This window comes from Rhea americana, unplaced genomic scaffold, assembly GCF_003343005.1.
Source record: "Rhea americana isolate MKP2758 unplaced genomic scaffold, rheAme1 scaffold_69, whole genome shotgun sequence".
NCBI classification, from domain to species: Eukaryota; Metazoa; Chordata; class Aves; order Rheiformes; family Rheidae; genus Rhea; species Rhea americana.
Window position 1 is genome coordinate 3,008,128 of NW_028186856.1, and position 12,789 is coordinate 3,020,916.

Here is a 12,789-nt window from a genome sequence, read left to right on the forward strand (position 1 = left end):
TGGGTTGTATGTATAACAATTGTATTTACCATCAGTTTCAGGAAAACCAGTCTAAAACAAATGCAGTTTATTGCTGCTCGGAGATTTTATCCCATCTGCATGGTAACTGGAGTATAATGAAGGATGGCAAGCAATGTATGAATGTAATATCTTAGATAGTAAACTGTGTGAAATGTTTCAGGTGGTGTTTTAAAAGCCTACAAGATTAAATTATTTGGAGAATAAAGTAGCATTTGTAGCATTTATTTTCTTGAAAATACATTTTCATCAGGAGTCGGCTAAGAACAAGACCAGATACCAGAAGTGAATTTCATTATGTGACCTCGTGTTCATGACAAATACAAGTTTGCTGTTAATTCAAGCAATTATGCTTACGTGGCATAAAATCACAGCAAAGACAAGAAAATTTGTTTCATCTTCACTGGGATGTTACCTTACTTTTAGCTGTTGAAGAATATATCTTTTTCCCATTAAAAGTCAAGAGCGTCAAATTCCTTAGAAATGAACCTCTGTTTAGACTCACGTAGAACACTCAGAACAGAATTTTTAGAGGTGACTTCCAATGCAGCGTACTCATTGTCTGAAAAATCATGACAGGAGTGTTTCTAGCTGAATACATTAATTTTTTGTTGCCTGAAACAAACTATCTTCTCAAGTGTTTTCCTTTCATCTTTTCTAACTCTTCATTTCCTGAGTTTTAAAATGCAAATGTTGCTTTGAAAAAGCAAGAACGTTTCAAGAGCAAAAACAAGAAGAACATTTGGATATATAAATCCTTCAGAACGATAACATAATCCCAGCGTTCCAGATGAACAATGCTAGACAACTGCAAATCACTGCTGAATTAGAAGAGAAGCTTTTCTTTTGTTTGGGGGGGGGGAGGGTGTCTCATCATTGTTTTAAACCACCATTGGGCTAAGGTTTTAAAATCGTTAAGTAATGCAACATCAGAAAAATAAAAACACATTTTATTTTTAACAATAAAAATAACAGGTAGCTCTGAAATGTACACTCATGCATACTCGAATTTCAGTACACTGAATGAGGCAGGCGTCATCCTGAGGGGAAAAAAAAAATCAGTAGAGAATCCTGTAATTGAAGACTGTATCATAAGACATATGAATGGGAGGAATAAACTGCAGTTGCAGAGGTACTGCAGCTCTCCACTTCCAGTTTAGTTCTGAGCTCTATGAATATTTCACCTTGGTGCTCTTTTTGTGCGTGAGCGTGTGTGAAGAGGCAGAATGCATAGCACATTCGTAAAAGCTTCACTGGCTTCACTTCCTTTGTCAGGACAAAGGTCAAAACTGATGCCAGAAGTTGGTCCTCAAAAAAATGCATGAGCATAAGGTATGGGAGAAGCAATAGTTTTCACCAGTGTGTGGGAAAACCGAAGATCTCTAAACTGAAAGACAGAAAGTTTGTGTGCCTAATAAATTTAGAAGAAGTCAGGCCATATCTTCACCAGCAATGCCTTGCTTGTGTGGCAGTTCTGGTATTCTTGGAAAGGCTTTTAAAAGGTGGCTGTAGTTACACTAGCAAGATTACAGGTTCTCTCCCTTGTTGAAATTTTAATCATTTTTGATGGAAGGAAAGCTTCTCATCTACACAAGGCACAACGCTTTGTACAAGACATTTGTTTCTTCACTGTTTTCCCATAAACTGCACAATTCCTTCATTTGTCTTTCTTCTTATCACACCCCGTTGCCACATTCTAGTCATTTCTCCTCTTTCTCCTCACCAGACTCAGTACTGATGACAGCAACTATCTATGGCTAGTAACATCACCACCAATTTCTTACTTGAACAAGGCATTAGTTGTATGGTGAAAGGTTGAAGACAAACAGGAGGCTGGCAAACTATACCAGGATGAATCCTGYGATCTGGAATATATATTAGTACTATATTTGCATTTTATTTGTCCACTACTAATTCATTCATTCTCCAAGAGTTCTCAGAGATGATCAGTGAAGGATCCAGTATTCCCACTTCAGTTTTCTTAACTCTTCAACAAATATCTCCCAGCCCAGATCATTCTTTTATTTTCATTACCTAAGCATTCTTTTATCTGCTTGCAGTATGAGCTTTCTTTCTCTCTTGGTGCTCTAATATCTCAGTGGTCTTCATTAACACTCCCTGTATTCCACTAATTCTTGAACTTTGCTTTTTGCACTATAGCTAAAATGACTCTTCTCATGAGTTCTAGCAGTGATCATAATGTTTTTAATGCTCCTTTTAGCTAAAACACATTTATAAAATTGAATTCATTTTACTTGCATAGTTAATGCCTTGTCATTTTCTGTAATCTTTTCCTTATTGTATTTTGCTTATTTGCCTAACTTCTCAAGATTTATCATTTTTTAGATATAGCTTCTGTTTGCTTTCATTTGCATAAGTATCTGTTTGATTTTTCACATTATCATGTTTTCCATATCTTTCCTAAGTTACGAAGAATAGCATTGTACACATCATTCTATTTACCAACATTTCTAATTCTTGGAGTTTTGCCATTGTCCTTTTTGACTGTAAAATCAGCTGGAAGGTTTTGATCTTAACTAAATACATAGCAAGAGTGCTGTATTGGCATGGTATCTCTTATTTTCAGAGTTATTAAAATGTCAGGCTTTATTATATTGTATTTACAAAGTTTTCAGTTGCTTCATCAAGCTAACTTTTATATGAAAAATTTGCTACTAGTTTCTCATAAGCTTGTATTTGGGATCAAGAGAAAATTCCTTACATGTATAGTCTCAGAATACTCCTTTTAGGTATTATCAGTGTCTGCACCGAGTGTGCTTTTAGCTCAAGCACAACAGTGATATATTGTTAAAACAGAGGGGACTAACGCCAGCCCTCAGGTGGAGGCCTCAGCCTCAGCCATACGCACACAGATATGTGCCATGAAATAATTTCATTTGTATCATTTTTTTTCAAAGAACTATATTTTACATAATTTTTGTTTAGAAGTAATTTGCATATGCAATGTGCATTGAAAGTTCATTTAGATTCTTCCAGACGTTTTTCATTTTATTCTTTGCAAATAGATGCACATTTAGATGCTGAAGGGAAAGGGTATCGTACTTGCTTGTATATTTCTTTGATTTGTAGAATCATGTCCTAAAATTACTAGCCTGCATTCTCATTTTAAAAGACTTCAATACGAAAGCATAACTACACCAAGTCACTCAGTTCTTCTAATGTGAAAATATTCAAAAAAGTTTTTAAGAGCAAAAGGGGTGGCAACAAAGTTAATATGTAGCTATTAGGCACGTCTTGGGAGGAAGTGTAAGCTGTTTTAATTAAGAACTCAGGAGCACACTGTCAAACCTAGATGTTTGAAATACCCACCACAGAAGAATTACTTAAGTTTAAAAAACGCACTTTGTGATTGCCTCCCAACTGATTGGAAGGGAAATTTCAAAAAGTTTAGACAGACTTGTCCTAAAGAACCTGAAGAGATGAAAGGGGTTACAATGAATCCTGCAGGACCCTGCTTGTTAATGTAAATTGTAATCTTGACTCTGTATGCAGTGCCCTTCAATGTTCGGACTGACCCTGTCTGGTGAGGGTAAGCCTGAGCCCAATACATTGATGTGTATGTTGGACAAGCTCTTTGCTCTCAGACTGTGGTAGCGAGCTTCCCAGCTGAAGAGACAGACAGGCAATGTATGTTATGAACCTGAAAGGCAGACGGGAGTGGAAGGACATCCCACACAATTTTTGGCACCCAGGTGGGCCATCAATTGTGCAGCCTGGAGTCCTACCTGTGGGCACTATATGTGCAACCTTATGCTTTTCATTTAAGTAGAGATGGCCAAATATTCCAGAATAGCCAGAAAAACTTAAATATTTTAAAAGATTTATATTTTAAAAAGTTTTAAAATTTAAAGATTAACTTAACAGATCCAGAAACATCTGGAACTGTTCTTGTAGGAGGCAGGCAGATAAATTCATCCATGATCATGCACTTTTAAGACAAAGCTGTTGGAACAGGTTTAGGTGAAAACATACACATTCTTACTCTGACGGAATCCACCATAGTCAGGATGTCTTGATAAAATCAACAATCTGTCTGGAGATGGGTTGCTTATGAACCAGTTATCTGGGTAAAACAAATAAATGTTCTGTCTCGTTTCTGCTTTTTTTTTTCCTCTATGTTGAGCAATCATTACTGCCAGAACTTTCATAAAGTCCTTTGTTAAGTACAGGATCAGTCAGTAGCCTGGAGTGGCTCTTGTTTTTAAATACACACACATATGTATACACTGTTCATACATATATATAATATATATATAAACATGAATCAGATACCCTTGGGTATGCCCAGATAAGCACTGCTTCTCCAGATCTGCATGTAGTTCACACAAGGATGATGAAAAGTGGTCTGAGACCRCTTCGGGATAGAAAGACAATGCAAGCTATTATTTGCACACGTGGTATTGAGGAGGACATTTATAAGCCCTTCTGTCTCTGGACTAACTTGAGGAATACCACGATGGAAGCATTAACTGGAGCATGCAGAATGAGATTGTTTATTGGACCTGCTGCTGTTGCAGGATGACAGGCAGAACCTTTATCTCTGGTCCCCACCTGAGCTCAACTTTGCAGCTCTTATAACAGTAAGAAGAATCCCTGCTAGGATGAAAAAGAAAATCCTGAATCCTCAGGGCTGAATGTTCTGAGGAAGGAGAAAATATTCCAATAACAATAGTTTGTTTTCTTTTGGGAGGGCACTGGGTAGATTCTAGCCCAGATTAAGATATCTAAACTTTTACGTCTACATGATAGCTTAAGGACTTCACTCYTAGTTTAGAGATCCGGTCAAAAAAATTTGATGAGGCCTAGAGAGAGATTCAGCTGATCAACGGAGGTTACTTCAATTTCTCCTAAAATCGTTATGCTAACAGTTAGTCAGTCAGTCAGCTAAAATGCACTCTATGCTCCATTGTCTTTAATGACTGACTAGGTTCTTCATCTAGTTGCCCCTAAATAAGAATCTAGAGTCATTTGAGGTGCTGTAGTGYACACTCTCTAGACTCAAACTGAAGCTCCAGATGAACATGTATGGCCTATAGATCCTGTATTATACATGCCAGCCCTATGGAGACGGCTCAAACATCTYAAGTGATCCAATATGTAGGAACTGAATTGAGTCCTAGATACCCACTCACTACAATGAGATTCTAGATATCTAGTGCACATATAAAAGTCTATATTTGAATGTGAACCATACCCCACTCTATGTTTGCCTAATAGCTTGGACTAAGGAGACAATYATAAGGGGTTACACAGGCTGAAGGTCAAGGGGGACTCAGAAGCAGTGACAAAAGGCCACTTGGCTYAGGGTGAAACCCACACTGGCACTGAGAAGAACTCCACAGTCTTAGTGGCAAGCACTTTAGATCTACCATGAGACTTCTGGGGGTCCAAGTGAAGTCTAGATGAGGGAAGTGAAACATGTGATTCCCGGCATATATTCTAAAGATTTCAAGAGACAAGTAGAAAATCTWAAACTATCATCAGGAGGGCTTGTTTTCCTTCTACTCCTCTCTGCTAAAAGCRTGGCTTGCTACACATCGCTCAAATTCTTAAATTCATCATCTCTGGGTAATTACATGCAGACAGTACTTTCTGTAGTTTTCTTACACTTCACTTATTCCATGAGTGTCCTCAGCAGCTACTGCAGTAGCCATTAAGGGCCTGGACTGCTCAGAGTCTGAATGCTGGAAAAGTAGATCTCCTCTCCCAAACACTTTAGGAACCAGCTCCTGAAAGTCATTAAAGTCACTAAAGACTAGAACCCTTCTCAGACACTGGCCTGTTTTTCATCTTCTACAGCATGGCTAATATAAGAAGGGTGTTAGCAGACTGACTCATTCTTTTAAATTTCCTTCTCATGCCCAAATCATCAATTTCTGTACCAGGTATTTGTGGATAAAAGCTGTAATGATCTCTACAGGTATAGGACTTGGAAACAATGCAGATAAAGAATTTCTTTTGGGTATGTTTCTCTCTAAAGAAATAAAGTCATGTCTGTCTGACTTGTCTATTCTCTACACTTGATTGATAGACAATTTAAAATCCTCCACAAATTAAAGATAAGAAGAATTATTAGGTATTCCAGGACAGCAAATCCCAGGAATGAAACCTGTGAGAAGGTAGAATCCAGGCAAATTCAGCTCCAGATCCAGTGAAAGGAGGGAGGAAGAGAGGGAGAGAGGGAAGCAGAGAGGGAAGGATGGAAGGAAGGAATGAAGGGAGGGAAACTCAAAACTTATTTCAAAAGAGGATGCTTAGAAGTGAGAAGTCTTTGCCTAGCACAGTGAAAGCAGAAAGAAAGAAAAGAGCTAGCTTCCTGTCCTTGCACAGTAAGTTCCCAGGTGAATATAGATGCAGTAAACCATTAGAAAGAAAAAAAATGTGTATGCAACTAAGATACCAAGTGGAAACTCAAGGAATCTACATTCATTTCCTAGAAAAGCTCGGTGTGACGTAGAACAACATTTAAGACTCATGTCAGCTGCATAAGCATTAGGACTGTACAGGCATGTGAGATGCCCCGCGGTATCCCACTAGGCCAATGAAGAAAGGCCTGCATGTCTTTTAGGTTCTCAGTAATATCTGCCAACCTTTCTGGATCTTCCAGATTCCCCACAGTATCTCAAACGGTACTAGATGCCTATTTTTAGGCAACTGAACTGATCTGTTAGATATTACTTTGGCAGCTACTTCAAGCTCCTGTTGGTCTCAAATGATTAAGTATTTTTAAATTCCAGTCTGCAATCACTCTATGCCTCAGTTCCCCAATAGTAAAAAAAAGACAAGTTTTATAAATATTTAGGCAATATTTCATTCCTCAGGTAATGTAAGCCATTTAAGTATTTAGCGGGTTCAGCTGCATGTATATAAGTTCACAGTTAGCAGGGGAAAAATTTAAGAGTCTAGAGTCAAATGCCTAAGGTTATTAATTGTTACTAGTGAACAATAATTTGGAATATCAAAAAATGTGATCAAATGCTTCATATTTTTCTGTTAACTCTTTCTGGATGCCTGGTCCCTGTTTCTCTTATATAGTGTTTTAAAAATCTTTACAATAGAAATTATTGTAATCATACTGCAGTATTAAGCAAGTGATACAATTTCAAAATAACTTAAATGATTAGAGCAACTTATAAATAGGTAGTCATATGCAGTCCTTAATCAGAACTAGTCCCCAGTGAGCAGTCATTTGATTGAACTGCTTTTATCTCTATGGATCCTGAATGGAGTCTTTGATGAAGCACCAAAGTTGTAGAGAGCTACATGCAAGGCAGTGACCCCATATATTTGTATATTTTCATCTATTTCTCTGTAATTCAACTTCTTTTCTCAGCAGATGGAGTTATGGAAGACTGTAATTCTGCATAAAGTCTATAACTTGCACTAGGGATATGTATGGGACCTATGTGTCAAAAAATATTAACCGAGTCATTAGGTTTCCTCAGTGTTTCTATCTAGATTAGAGTATATACTACAATTTACAACTAATCTAATTGTTCTCTGGCGCTTGGGAATTAACTGCAAAACAGCCTTTATACTGTCAAATTTGCAGTATTATCTGCATCTTCAAATACAGAGTATCACTGCACAAAATAGTCACTACTAGCTTTTACATGAAGGATATTGTAACCCATTATATGACAAATTAAAATTATCAAAGCTAATAATAATTGTATGTGTGTATACATACATACATACATATATATATACATATATATGTATTCAAGTATGTTTTGATTCTTATAAGCATATGTGAACCAAGCCTTGCGACTGAATCTGGCTGGGGCCTACTAAATCTTATAAAAGTGTTATTCTTGCACTATACTAATAGTGTGTATGAATTTCACTTGCAGAAATGTGTACATATACTCTGTAAATTGAAACAGAGTAGTTAAAGAAAGCACAACTAATATTTTTAATACTATCTTTCAACACAGTTTTAAATAAATATATTGATGACATATGGAAAAAATATTCACATTGAAAAGTTCATAGCAAACAGGCTATTTCTTATTAGAAAGTCCACACACTTTAAGCAATATGAATAAATCTTCCTAAAGCTAAGCACAGTTAAGTGCATACCTTTCCTAAATACCCAAGGGAGACTAAACACAAGGAGTTAATTTCTGTGATCCAGTGAACAAAAACCATGAAATCCTTTTATCTGAAAAACACCTTTTAACTAGAATGTTAATTAAATTAGTAGGATTTTGCTGTTGAGAGCTTTCTAAATAGAATATATTTGTTCTCAGATGTATGTTTTTCTATGGACATTAATTATACCACTGTGATATTCCCTCTCCTGTTCTGAACGTCTAGTAAGACCTGTACTACTACATCATACTTAATAGGAGTGTGATGGTTGTTGCTTAGGCAACAGAATGAATAAATGCAGGTCAGAATGTGCTTCCAGAAAAACAAAAGCAGGAGTATGGTATAGCATGAAGAACAAACATGTCTAACTGATTTTTACTGCATTGAAATATGAGAATTGTTCAATAAGCAAATAACCTATTTTAAACATTTGTATAATTTAAGGAGCTTGTAAAATATATTTTAATAAGTAAGCAATTTTAATAAAGCTAAACCAGTTTTCTCATATTAAAGAAGACTATAGCACATTTAAGTTTGGAGAAATCTGAATTTTTCTACTAACATATGAGGTCATTCTTCTCCCATTTCCCTATATACTTTCAAATTTTGGCTAAAATGTAAACTATTTTAACAAATACTTTTAAATTTTTCAGGAGAGGCTTACATTACATAATGCTAATATATTCAAGTGAATAATATATAATGAAATTGGCATTTTCTAATCTTTTTTTTCCCCAGTAAAATACTGGAAAGMTTCAATTTCTGATGCAGACAATAAACTGAAATATGTAACAATATGCTAAACTGTGTGAAACTAATAAATTAATAATTATGAAATTACTGAGACATAATTGTTTTATTGCTGGAAAATTTACAGCTTTTTGCTTTAGCATCGGATATAAGGGTCTAATCTTAAATTTACATATACATGCAACCAAAACTAACATTAAGAGTCCTTGTGTGTTTTAGCTGTAATGTATATTTAAGGAGGAAGTGCTTCAGAAAAGGATTAGATCAGGATGACCAGAGGACATTAGCCACCACACGAGCATGCAGGCATAACTTAAGCCGCCTGACATCTGAGAAGTTTGATTTGAGCATCTCATAGAAGAATCTCATGTAGAGTTTGTATGTTTATGTAAGCACACCTAAGGGATTTAGGAAATGGGTCTTATGTAAACTCCGGGAGAACGCGGCTCAGGCGCCTCTCGAGCCGGCGGATGCCCGGGAAGCCTTCCCCGGCTCTTCCCGGAGCTCCTGCGGGGGCTCATCGTTCACCTGGGGCAGGTGTACCCTGCCGCGCTTCTTCCGCCACCGRCAGCCTCCCGTCCCCACGGCCATCTCCTCGGGACTGAGCGAGCAGCCGCTTACGTAACTGACGCTCCGATATGTATGTAAGCATTCACGGGTGCATTTTGGGGGGGAACCTGTGGGCTTGAAACGCCTTTTGGAACGTTTTGTCGGATCACTGGGCCGACAGCGCAGGCTCTGCGCAGCTTGGTCTGCTTTTTCAAGTCTATTGAAAGGAAAAGATTCTAACGATTTTTACTGACATAAGCAAAAGATCACATGGCAGCCATGCAAAAACCGGGAGAAACCTCCACACTACTCTAATGTGAAAATGACAGGAATTTGTCCCTTACTTCTCTGATCACTAACCCACAGGCATAGGATGATGTTGGCAAAATAAATGAAATAGGAAAACCAGAACTCAAATGATGGTTTTATAGTCATAATATTCCTGCTAAGTTTTATTTCTTTTTCTCATATGCCAAGAGTTAGTTATGAAAAGTTAGAACTATTTCAAGAAATACATTGGTTACTAAAAATATCTTAAATAAGAGGTGATTAATAATACTTTTAGATCTGATACTTTATAATAAATGTAGTGAGGATTTTTGCAAGTAATGGGAACACTGAAGCAGACAGAAGAGTGATTATATAACAGTCTTACTTCTCTCTCTACTGTCAATATTCATTTCAATAGAAAGTTTGCATATGTCAGGTCTATGTCACTTAATACCTCATGGATATACARTAAATTCTGAGGTACATAAAATTTTACTTCATTCAGATATTCCTGATAAATATCTAGAGTTAAAATAGGAAAATTGAACTATTTAAAGGAAAGCATTACTTCTACAAACAGGGCACAAGTTTCAACAAGTGAATCTCATAGCCTGATTTAAGATGCAAAAATATTTAACTGAGACATCCAGAATCACTTACAGGGATAGCATAGTTTAATAAATTACTATCTGTAATTAAAATACCTCTCAATACAAGAATGGCATTGCATGTTATTGAATTATTATTATGATAGTGTTCAGGTTTAAATAAAAGTAATAACATGACATATTGCAGACAGGGGTGTGTATAGCTTTTAGATGTTGTAAAATTGCCTCCTGCTGAGCATGGATTAAAAGAATTATGCATTTTTTCTTTTATAACCTGAAGACTGATGAGGAGGAAAGAAAGAACCTATATATGCAGTTTTTCTTTTACCAGATTCCTGGCTTGAATATATTGTAACATGTATAATTTGGAAGTTTATCATAGGAGAGCTTATATATTAATTTAGCTAGACATAGAAAAGTGAAACACTAACAGATCTTCTTAGTGCAATGCAGAATAGCTCTAAGGTTTTTATGATCACAGAAGAGACAGACAAAAAAGAAGGCAGCTACAGTGTACATACACAGCTATGCACAGAAGATTTCTTACCATAAATTGCACATTGTCAAATCCATTAGCCAGCAAGTGGTTTTCATACTGAGGTAGCCCAATATTTTCCAACCATTGTCCCACTGTCTGGACAGGGCATCGGGGTCCTGTAGGAGGGTGAAGAGGGAGGCGTTTAAGCAACGAATAACCATCCACTGGATAATAGCGGTAGTCCTGGGCTGAGAGGTGGCATTGCCACATCGTGTTCCTGGGAAAGTTGGTATCAAATGAGCCCGCCAGCTTGACAGATTAATGTTTTCAGCAAGCAGAAAAGTCAGATGTAAAACATAGTTTACAGGGCAGTATACAGCGTAAGATCTGATCCTAGCTCAACATTTCTTAGTTATTAATCTTTACTACAGACCAGTACGTCATACAGTAGGGAAAAAAAAAAAAAAACATATCAAGCTGTCAGCTAAGCTGTTCTCCGTTATATGTGATTGTTGGAATACTCCACAATGAGCAATGCACTGCCAGCAGCAAGAATTCTTTTTATCAAGTACTCCTACACTCATCAGTATGCAGCTCCATGCTCCTTGCTCCCCCTCGCTCGCTCCCCTTCATTACCCAGCCTAGGCTACACCTCGCATTTTCAATAATAGCCATCAGATAAGGCAGATTTTTTTTTTGTCTGCAAGCTGTAAGCCTGCTGCTGCTGCTTCCTCCTACACACCCATCCAAGCGTCAATCTTGAATGATGAGAGCAGTCAAAACAAATGTAGAAAATAGCAAGATTCAAAAGCAACCTAGAGCACTTAAATCTGAATAGAATCTTCATACCAGCTACGCTTTACATATCTGTTTGTTGTAGATTTTTACGTTTCACAAGACATTAGAAAATGCAAAACATAAGCCATAGCCTATGGCATGGTTTTCTGTGCATCTCCTTTTCCCCTTTTAATACAGCATTTGCAGCGGTCTGTATTTCTGCTTATGTAATAATAAAACCCTTTAATGAATCAGTAATGAGTACATTTTACAGTTTCTCTCCTATAGTACTGCAAAAGACATAAACTGCACAATAATTTTAGTCAAAGTAATTAGATTATCTGCATGATTTCTTCAACCATAAAATATTATAAGACACAAGGAAACCTTCATGCCAACACGTGAAATAATTCAACTTGAAAAGGTCATCACTTCAAATGAATAATTATTTTTACTAAATAAAACTTTAAGTTTATATCATTTTGTTACAAAAATATGAATGATAGCAGGCAGACATATAAGCTTGCTATGACTTGTACAGAGGATRTATATTTTCTTGACTATAATATTAAGAAAAATTAAAGAAAAAATGATAAATTTCATATTAAAGGAAAAATTTATTTCCTGCAAAAGTTACTAAATATCTCAAGATATATTTTCCAACAATATTTATTTTCCAAGACTGATTGTCTCAAGACAGAAACACTTGACACTTTTATTCAGAGAGGATTGTTTACTAAACTTTTCATAATAGGATCAAAGGTTATAGGACTTAGCAACAAAAATGGCAGATATCAGATATACTCAGAGTATAATTCTAAGAACTCCACTCGGTCTTCAGTTATTGAATACATTAATTACTTTTTTATTTATTTTTCTTGTCCATTGTGAATCTCAAGCAATGACCAACTCCAAAGAGGAATTTAAATCATATGGGAACTGTAGGTATCTGTCAAAGGTATTATTTGAGATTGATGATATTATGACGGAAAACTGTTTCATAAAAAATACAAACCCACATTCAAATGGCCACTTTAGAATGAGAACTCTTTGCAAGGACATGCAGAAGCTTCCTRAGCACTAGCAGTATGGACTCAAAACTAACCCGCATGTTTTAAATCAACAATAAGACTAACTGGTAAAACCTGAAAAGCTATCCAGCTAGTCCTTGGACTAAACCTGGATGACATTTTATTCTCTAGTATTGCTGCTTGCATAAAGAAT

General features: G+C 36.4%; 1 protein-coding gene across 1 annotated transcript in view; it reads right to left on the minus strand.

Annotated features, from left to right (window-relative positions):
* The window catches only part of ANKS1B (ankyrin repeat and sterile alpha motif domain containing 1B), a 434,320-nt gene that overhangs the window by 190,286 nt on the left and 231,245 nt on the right, over positions 1–12,789 (minus strand). Inside the window, exon 15 of the mRNA XM_085321288.1 lies at positions 10,858–10,964. Coding sequence (XP_085177414.1) covers positions 10,858–10,964 — 107 coding nt within the window. The remainder of the gene's footprint in view (positions 1–10,857; positions 10,965–12,789) is intronic.